Source organism: Silurus aristotelis, assembly GCF_946808225.1.
Source record: "Silurus aristotelis genome assembly, chromosome: 2".
Classification (NCBI taxonomy): Eukaryota; Metazoa; Chordata; class Actinopteri; order Siluriformes; family Siluridae; genus Silurus; species Silurus aristotelis.
The window spans coordinates 10,365,505-10,375,917 of record NC_139575.1 but is presented as its reverse complement, the minus strand read 5'-3'; the positions used below and the strand labels follow the sequence as shown (position 1 = coordinate 10,375,917).

General features: G+C 36.2%; 1 protein-coding gene across 10 annotated transcripts in view; it reads left to right on the top strand.

Annotated features, from left to right (window-relative positions):
• The window catches only part of kank4 (KN motif and ankyrin repeat domains 4), a 54,166-nt gene that overhangs the window by 30,786 nt on the left and 12,967 nt on the right, over window positions 1-10,413 (top strand). For 6 of the 10 annotated variants that reach the window (XM_083565902.1, XM_083565910.1, XM_083565901.1 and 3 more), the window contains 3 exons: window positions 5,721-5,805; window positions 5,908-8,283; window positions 9,689-9,782. In XM_083565902.1, the coding sequence (XP_083422028.1) occupies window positions 5,787-5,805; window positions 5,908-8,283; window positions 9,689-9,782 (2,489 nt within the window). In that variant the 5' untranslated portion in view covers window positions 5,721-5,786. Of the gene's footprint in view, window positions 1-2,770; window positions 2,860-5,720; window positions 5,806-5,907; window positions 8,284-9,688; window positions 9,783-10,413 lie in introns of all 10 variants that reach the window. The other 4 variants (XM_083565906.1, XM_083565909.1, XM_083565908.1 and 1 more) reach the window with 1 other exon arrangement.

Here is a 10,413-nt window from a genome sequence, read left to right as displayed (position 1 = left end):
GCAAAGTTATACTGTTTTCTTGATATCTTTGCACATTGGTCTGCTTTGCTTTGCTTCATTTATTAATCCATATCTTTTTGTGTCATCTAGTCACTGCTCTGACAGCATACATTAGTTTTATGTCACGCACTCTTCCATGGTGTCTCCTGTTAATATCAGGGAATTTATACAAGCACAAGTATAATAAATAACCACATAATTAGCAAGATACCTAATACCAATAACAAAGCATCTGTAATGTGTATGGGGTTATCTGGAATTTGATTTATGTTAAATGGACCTCTATCTCTAAGTGTTTCGCTACTAATCTGCAGCTTCTTCAGTCATCATTCTTCTTCAGCTTCTTCAGACTAAAGAAGCTGTTTAAATGAGTAATGAAACGTTTTTGATTTAACCAGATGATAAAGGTCCAGTTGACATGACTCAAGTTCCAAGAAAATGCATCTATACCATATGAAATTGTATATTATCCTATAATGTAATATCATATATATGAACTAAAATATGCATCCCTGTTACATGTACCTCAACCAAAATTACATTCATAACATGTAACATGTAAATCTGGGCCATAGCCATACAACAATATATATATATATATATATATATATATATATATATATATATATATATATATATATATATATATATATATATATAAAATCACATTTCGCTAGCAAGGTTTTAGACATCTTTGAGCAACAGACTGACAGATTTTTCCAATATATTTCTTAAACTGGCTCCATAAACAACTTTATTTTATAAAACAAATTTATTAAAGATTTAGGCAAGAATGAAGATAACAATTTATAACATTTCCATGTGATTTCCATGTGTTAAAAGTTGAAGTAATAAAGAATCAGAATCATAAATATCTTTATTAACAAGTATGTTTACACATACAAGGAGTTTGACTTAGCAACAGGAGCTTCCAGTGCAGGAGTACAGACATAGTGCAACATATAGTGCGCTATATATGTATAGTGTAGAGATGGAATATACCAAAATATAAGAACACAGACATTTAAGTAATGCACTTTATAGATAAGTAGGAATATTGTTTAAATAAATGTACAGATATGTTATTTACAAGTGTGTAGTTTACAAATGTACCATTCAGATTCTATGTCTAAATGTGTCAGTTATGATAGACAATGTATAGTTATGAATATTTTCATTGTTCAGGCTAAGTATAGCCTGCAGAAAAAACTGTTCTTGTGCCTGGCTGTTCTGGTGGACGGTGCTGTAGCACCGACCAAAAGTCAACAGTTCATAAGAGAAAGTAGGCTGGGTGTTTGGGGTCCAAAGTGATTTTCTTAGCCTTTATCTCCACTCTGGAGGTGTGAAGATCTTGGAGGTTGGGCAGGGGCCACAAATAATCTCAGCAGTCCTGACTGTCCAATGTAGTCTCTTGATGTCTGATTTGGTAGATAACACAAACCAGACATTTATGGATGTACACAAGGCAGACTCAATGACGGGCAAAATAGAACTGTTTCAGCAGCTCCTGGGGCAGGTGTAAAACCCTGGGGCAGGGTACATTTTGCGAAATCAGTTGTTCCTTTTTTTTAAGAGAGGATAAAAACTGGTCAAGCGGGCAGCAAGTCACCAATCAAGATAGAGACAAATTTGTGGACTGCTCTTAGAATATTTCTTACTGATCCAGAGATAGAAGCCAAAGCAGAGAGAAGCTTTTCAAAGCTGTAACTAATCAATAGAGGGAGATGTTGGGTCATGGCGTGGTTCACCCAGGACATCATTAAAGCTAGACCCACCAATGCCGGTTAGTGGTATCTACTTAGAATGAACATACAGTTCAGCATCGAGGAGAACATTTTGAGAGGAATAAATAATGAAAGAACTCCTGACTCGAACTTGCCACAGATTTTTTTGTTATTGAAAAGGTTTTGTGCTCATGATAATTTATTAGATATCAATCAGTGTTTAACTCATTTAAATCATTTTATTAATAGATCGGTGTGTTACCAGTAACATTTGAGTCTTTTTACATAAACTGAGTTGATTAAGCAAGAGTGTCGTGATAAAAATGATAAGACATTATAGCCATAGTAAATCATAGCACTTGGATACTAAAGTACATTTTAAGTCAAATACTTTTGTACTTTTACTTAAATGAAAGAGAAAAAAGGAGCACTTTTACATTTACTGTAGGAATATTTTACCTACTCTATCTCTACTGTATCTCTACTACAGGCTTTGTGTACTTTGTCCACCACTAATTATATATTATATTATATTATATTATATTATATTATATTATATTATATTATATTATATTATATTATATTATATTATATTATATTATATAACAAATGGTTTTGTCAGACCACCACATATAAATAGTAATAAGAGAATTATTACATTTTTGCAATGGTAAAGATGAATAAATAGCACTCCAGTGTAAATGTTCTATGTAAAACTAAATATTTACATCTTTGCAAGGGTTACATTTGTATTTCTATATCTTCATATTTGTGTATTTGTCTATCCTACATAAATCCTTTGAGGTATTAACAAAAAATTTACAGAGACTTTTTGGAACTAACATTAGTAGACTAAAAGCGCATTTCTGGTAAATACATGATCATTCAATAGACCTAATTTGAAGTTGGACATTTTGCAACACAGCAGAAAACAGTCTGTTTTTATTTGACATGTTCTGCCTGATTATTCAGAGTAGAGTCAGGGTCACAGTAAGGTAAACACTGTTTGCAAGCATGCGTGGGTTTACTGTTTTTTGGTTCTGCAGTGCTGAATGGATCTGTCTCTCCACCATGAAAGAACAGAACTGATGAGTGGACAGAGACGCAGCTGCTGAGCATGTAGACCTGCCTGCAGGTGCATTTGTGTGTGTGTGTGTGTGTGTGTGTGTGTTACATTTATGTAATCACAAGAAGGTAGGGCAAATCAAATTCTTTTCTTTCTCTCTCTCTCTCTCTCTCTCTCTCTCTCTCTCTCTCTCTCTCTCTCTCTCTCTCTCTCTCTCTCTCTCTCTCTCATTTCCTCTGGTCCTCTATTCATTAGTTTAATTCAATTTCATCTATGCAGAATAACAAATGGCCTTTGTCATTGAGAATATACAGTAGTTCATATGTGGGCCAGTGGGACACATGTCATCCACAGTATAATGATGATACACAGGCTTCAGATGAGTTAGTAATTAGATTTCAGCTGATGAAGTACAATTGCTTCCTCAGTATGGTGTCAAAAAGCCATGCACAGGCCTTCCCTGTTTGGTATTTTATTTCCAAAAATAAATGCATGCTCTCTCTCTCAAATTATTATTATTATTTTTTTGCGTCATGCATGTTCCTTTTGTTTAAATTACCTAGTTGCACAGCACAGTGCACTTTATACTAAAATTTGATTTGATAGGATTTAGAGAATAGGTGGGCAGGCCAATCCAATATTGATAACACTTTAGCTGACTGTTCGTGCTCTAAATAACGATTACAGAGCTTGGATGTATGTTTTGGGTTACTGTCTTGTTGTATGATGACATTTAATCTAATTAGCCGCAGTCATCTCATTGAATTATGGAATGGTTGCCATGTTGAATCAGTATTTCACCTGGAATAAGTTTCCAGCTTTCTTTGCTCTTAAACAACCACAAACCATTAAGCTTCCACCTCCATGTGGAAGTTTAATACAATGACATTGCTAATACACTGACATTCTATTGGCAATTAATCTTCGTCTTCTTTTTTTGTCTCCTCCCATTAGGGGTCGCCACAGCAGATCAACTGTCTCTATACCACTCTCTCCTCTACATCTGCCTCTTTCCAACCAACTACCTGCATGTCTTCCCTCACCACATCCATAAACCTCCTCCTTGGTCTTCCTCTTTTCCTCCTTTCTGGTGGCTCCATCCTCAGCATTCCCCTATTCATATATCCTATGTCCCTCCTCTGAACATGTCCAAACCATCTCAATCTCGCCTCTCACTTTGTCCCCAAAACGTCCTACATGCTCTGTCCCTCCTATAAACTTGTTTCTAATCCTGTCCATTGTCGTCACTCCCAATGAAAATCTTAACATCTTCAGCTCTGCTACCTCCAGCTCTGCCTGCTCTCTTTTACTTACTGCCACTGTCTCTAAACCATACAACATCGCAGGTCTCACCGCAGTCCTATAAACTTTCCTTTTCACTTTCACAGATACTCTTCTATCACAAATCACTTCCACTGCCACTCTTCTCCACCCACTCCACCCTGCCTGCACTCTTTTCTTCACTTCTCTAACACACTCTCCATTACTTTGCACAGTTGACCCAGGTACCTAAACACATCCATCTTAACCACCTTGTGTTCCTGCAACCGCATTTTAGTAAAATATTAAATCACTGTTGAATCACACTTTTTGGCAGATATGGAGTATGGGCTAATTGTCACTGGCACCAGTATTAGTGGCAGTCATTCAACATTGTGGTTAAAGAAGAAACCAAAATGAATTAGATGAATCTTTCTGTGTGTGTGTGTGTGTGTGTGTGTGTGTGTGTGTGTGTGTGTGTGTGTTTGTTGGTTTGCTTTTGCTTGTTGTATTGTTGTGTTTTTATGGACCGTGTGTGTCCTTAAATAAATTAAATATAATTGATGATCACAGTGTGTTTATGTATTTATATGCAAGTCAAACAAGATGTAATCGTTCTCTTAAATAAATTTTTTTCAATAATAAAACATGTCTTTATGTTTAAATGCATATACTACGTCCAAAACTATTTCCAAAAGCATTGCAATCCTAACCATTGGTGTAAACAATCTTCATTCTATTATACATTCTATTATACATTCTATTATTTCAACTGGTATTCTAAATGTTCAGAATTCAATCAGATTTTCCTCCAAATGTTTGGTTGGAGTGCAAAAACAATATGTTGCCAGGTTGATTGATGACCTGCTCACCAGCTGCACCAGTGGCTTGGACTCTTTGTTGAATTGCAGTATAAAACAAAAAGCACAACAACTATAAAAACAACTTGAATGGACTTCAGGCTGCTGTCAAAAACTTTGAGATATATGATTTGGAAGTTAGAATACATTATGTAGGCAATAGTTGCAATAAGTTATAAGTAGTAATTGCAAATGGTATACTGTAAGTGATAAAACTTGACAGAGACTTGAATCACTTTTAATCTACACCGATAGCTTCAAGTCAGGATCCACTTTTGTGACTCACCACTGCTTTGTACATTTGATCAAAGTCTCTTTTCCCAGAAATGATCGAGTCCTTGATCAAATTTTAAGCCTCTGGCCCAAACAGCAAAGATCAAAATCAGTCTCATGTGCAATATCGGAATAAATTCCATCTTTCATAAGCACAGAAGGTAGTTATGTTTCACACACTTGCCTTCAGGATTTTCACAGTTGTTCTACAGTAACCTTTACAAGAAATTGCTTACACTTGTCATTGGTTCATTATCTGTTTCATTACACAAAATAATTGCAACTTCAGGGTTCTAATGGATCTCCTATCTAACACTGGACACATTAATAATTGCAGTGCTAATATTTTTCATTACAGCACTATAGTAAAGCAATGAATATGGCAAACAAATACATCATATCTAATTAACAAGACCTTCTTTGATAATTAATCTGACTGAGAATGATATATAACTTGCAGCCAGTTTATATTGTTATAATGGGAATTTAATATTCACATTTGTATTTTGTAATTTTACTATTCTTGTCTTTCAACAGACTGCTAATATTTAGAACAGAGAGAGACAGAGCGAGAGGGAGAGTCGATGACACTGAAAGACACAAATGATGGACAAGAAAAGTGGTAACAACTTTTTTTTTTTTTTTTTACTATTTTGTAAATGTAATTACTTAAATGGAAACCAATGTCAAACAATCATAAAAAACATTTGGATTTGTTTTTCAGCAAATGGCTTTTCCACAAAGACGTCTGAGAGTGGGGGACAAAGGAAACAGCTGCCATATTCTGTGGAAACACCCTACGGCTTTCACCTGGATCTGGACTTTTTAAAATATGTTGATGACATTGAGAAGGGTAATACTATCAAGAGAGTGCATATACAGAGAAAGAATAGGGGGCCAAAATATAGCACACTGCCACGCAATTTCAGCCTTCCAGGACATGGTGCAAGGCCTGCAGCCAAAGACACATGGTCTAACACATCGACCCTGGGTTCCAAGCCCAAGTCACGTGTTACTGAGGTCCAACAACTTTTTGATTTTAAAGCCAGCAATGACAATGCTAGCAGTAGCAGTAGTAGCAGCCAAAGCCCCTCTGCTGGTCAATCAAATGTGCAAGGCAGCAGCTTCCTCTCTTCCCCCAAAACTGTGGAACAGGTCCATATTCCAGCTTCCCAACAAGACCAACAAGCTTCCCTGAGCCTTAATGTGAGGCCTCACTTGTTTCGGGCATCTAGCATGCCTGTTAATGTACCGCACAGGAAAGCTTCAGACTTTACCGATGGCCAGAGCTCTCAATCACAAAATGGCTCAACTGAAAAACTGTTTCGCCCTGTAGATTGTAGTGACAGAAGAGGGAGTATTCCTCAAGACAGGGCCAGCCTGCATCAACAGATAACAACAGCACTGAAACGGGTGAGAGAACTGGAGGAGCAGGTCAGGACAATCCCTGAGTTAAAGGCTCAGATATGTTCTCTAAGAGAAGAGAGGGAGCAACTGCTCCAAAGAATCCAAACACAGGCTCAGATCAAGAGTCAATCAGAGACAGAGACAGATGAAAATCCTCCTCCAGAATCTCAAGAAAGTGCTAACCTTCCTTCAGCAACAAAACAGCAAGAAGCTCCAACCATTTCCCAGCTTATTATGAGTGACAGTCATACTAAAATTCCAGAAATAGAGTCAACTAGAGATAAGCTGGCTCAGAACCTTGACGGGCCACAAACTTACACAGTTTGGGAAAGAGGACCAATTCTAGGTGTGGTCTCTATTCCAGTGATACGTATTGAAAAAGTTGAAAGCCCAACTGATTCAGAAGAATCAGAGAGAGCATTGGAAGAATCTGAGCATGAGACTGAAGTATCTGAAAAGCTTTCAGAACAAGGATTAGAAGAACAGGAGGAAAAGCTAGAGACTTCATTAAAAGACAAAGAGTCTGACCTAACAGTAGACATTCCTATAAAAGAGGAGAAAGAAGATATATCTGAAGGCACAGTATCCCAAGATGAAAAGGAAAAAACAGAAACAACTGATCAGCCGGTTGTAAAAATTAAAACCTCGATAATACACGAACAAGATGTTCTCACTGTCCATGAACTCAAAGAAAAAGTCAAAATATTGGAGGAAAGATTAAGGCAGGTCAGCTGTGATCTGGAAACAACAAACTCCTTATTGAGGGACCAAGTAGAAGAGAATAGGCAAAAAGATGTAACAATTGGGGAGCTAAATGAAAAAGTAAAAGGACCCATTGCACTCAGTGTAGAGCAAGAGTCAGCGGTTCCACAACCGCTACTTCCACAATTCATAATTACTTGCGATGCATCAGTCAATACTGACAGCAAACATGTATTAGAAAAAGCAGTTATAACAGATATTGACCTTAAACCTATTGACGGTATCAAAAAACGAGACCAAATGTGCTGTAGTTCTCAAACAAATATAATTGAGACACGAGAAATGGAGGTGTTAGCACAGGTGATGACAACTGAAAAGGTTGTGGGTGTGGAAATTGTTACATGTGACCAGGCAGTTGAAACTGTGTATGAAAATATCCTGGAGGGCAAAGAAAGAAAAGAAGAAGAAAGGGTAGATAGAGATGATGCAGACAAAGAAAAAATGAATGAAAGCATGATCACTGATAGTGATGTGGCTGAAGAGTATGTAATCATAGAAAAGACTGAAGATGATTTGGTTGGAACAGTACCCAAGGATAATGCACAAGTCAAGTCCATGGCTGGGGAAACAGAATTAGTGGAGAATGTTGTTGTGGCAATAGAAACCATTAAACCAGATTCAAGCACAATTGATCAATTACAGCAAGACCAAAAGCAAAGGCAAGGACAAGACATTCAACCGCAAACTCAGAGGCCTGCTGAAGCTTCAGCATCACCTGCAGCCATAGGCCATGTTGTCACTCGGATCCAAGGTCTTCTAAATGAACAGTGGGCCAGCCTGGGGAGTGGGAGTCAGGAACCAAAACCAGAGGGCACGCAGAAACAGCCTGTCTCAAAGATCAGCACCATCCAGAGTCACCTCCGAGGGTCACTTAGTGCCCTGTCAGCCTTCTATTCTCCGGTTCAAAAAGGAGGCGCAGCAAAGCAGTCAGGTACAGTACCATTATCTTAGTATTATCTTAGTTGCACATGTACATGCTTGACACAGTGGTGTTGAATAAAGTAATGATTTTGGCTGGTCAATTCTTATACATGAACATTTTTCTTCATTTATACATTTAACATATAATTTTATCCAAAGTGTCATGTAGTTGAATTGGAAAATAAAGAGATATAAGCATAGCTAAGCTGGGCATTCCTCAAAAGAAACATAGGATTTTAAAATCAACCTTCCAATCAATGGGTCAGGAAGGTCAGCTATCTTAACCACTAAGAATCTAAAACATGGGCAAATGATGACCCCATGCTTATGAGAAAACATAGATCCACTTTAACCCAACTCCTGAGAGGGAAGACCTGCAAAAACAAATCTATGGAGCTGTTGAGACAGCAATTTCCTTTCCCCAGGACAGGAGGTCAAATCAACATTGGTTTATGTCCTTCAAATAGCATTTAAAAAAAATATTAGTCACACAAAATAAGTGGTGGACAAAGTACACAAACCATGTAGTTGAGTTTAAGTAGAGATACAATAAAAGTACACCCTTTAAACTTTTACTTGTGTAAAAGTACAAACATATTTACCTTCTTAAGTATCCAAAGTACTATGATTCTATTCTATGAGTACTATTTTCATTTTTGGCAAGACTCTTTCTTAATCAACTTCCTTAAACATTTTTATGTAATAAAAGATTTTAATGTTACTCTCAGCACACCAATCTATTAATAAAATGATATTAATGAGTCAAACACTGATAACAGTGTAGTATGGCAGTATTTTAGTAACTACTAATGCGTACAGGTAATTTTCTTAACTTATGGTCTCATAAATTTGACATAAGCTTGCATTTATGCAGCCACAGTCAAGCTTTTTCGTTTTGCACATTAATCAGGAATTCCTGAGTTAATTGAATATTAGTTAAATTATTGTGTCAGTGTTTTTAAATTTTAAATTAAATGTCAGTGGTGTGATGAGAATTTATAAATGTACAGGTGTACAGTCATAGCAAGCCACAAAATTGCAAGATTTAGTTATATATGGTTATATATAGGTGTATTTGCGAAAGCTAGGCTTTATGCCTATTTTAGAAAGTTAATGCAGATTGCACAAAGGCAGCCAAAGGGGAATTAACCTTATTTGTAATCAATCTTCTATCTAGAGGATTGATTTTGTCTGAAGGGGCCTGTGCCAACCACACATACTACAATTCTACATTCTTTGATTTATTTACTTAAATTGTTCACCAAAGACATAAAGAATATTTCCTAGGGCAGTAAATATAAAAATAATAAAATGTTTATTGTTTTTTACAGTACAATGGTAGAATATATTTAGGGAGGATGAACAGGTGCAGAGTTGGCAAAAATGTCACATCTGATCACTCTCTCCCTTTCCAGGCCTCAAATCTATCATGAAAAAAAAAGACTGTCCTGACAAGCAGGGTACTGGAGGAACCAAGAAAAACCTGAAATTTGTTGGCGTAAATGGAGGGTAAAATTTTATTATAATTTTTGCTATGCTCTGCATTTTTAACTTCAGTTTTCACCATCCATGTAATGGCTTCCACTTAATTTTTTTATTGTATTATTATTATTATTATTATTATTATTTTATTTTTTTTACAAACAAATACTTTTATGCACCACTGGGGTACTCATCAGTTGGATGACTGAGACATAAGTTTGATCTTAGTAGATGCTGTATGAGGTGGGAATGCTAATTTATTACATAATTCTCTTCTTGGCCAATGGTACTGCAAAGACAATATATTATTAGTTGACATGGCATGCTAAAAGCCTTTTTACATTTTTGTATGTTTTATGTTTTGTGATTGAAAACTTTATTTGACAATGACCTTTTTGAATGGAGAAGTTTAACAATTAGTCAGTTTAGACATGTGCATGACTGACTTTGAGTTTACTTGTTGTTTTTAAGCAGTTTGTTAGTGCTAAGAGAAAAGCCTGCAAAAGTAACGCATGGTTTGCCACAAGTTCTGGTTTAGTCTGTCAATTGTCCTCCCTTTATATAAAGACTCTTGGGCATTTCATTTTTTTACTTTTTTTTATATATGCAGTAAAACAAATTCAACAAATTTGACAAATTTTAAGAAAAAAATGTGTAC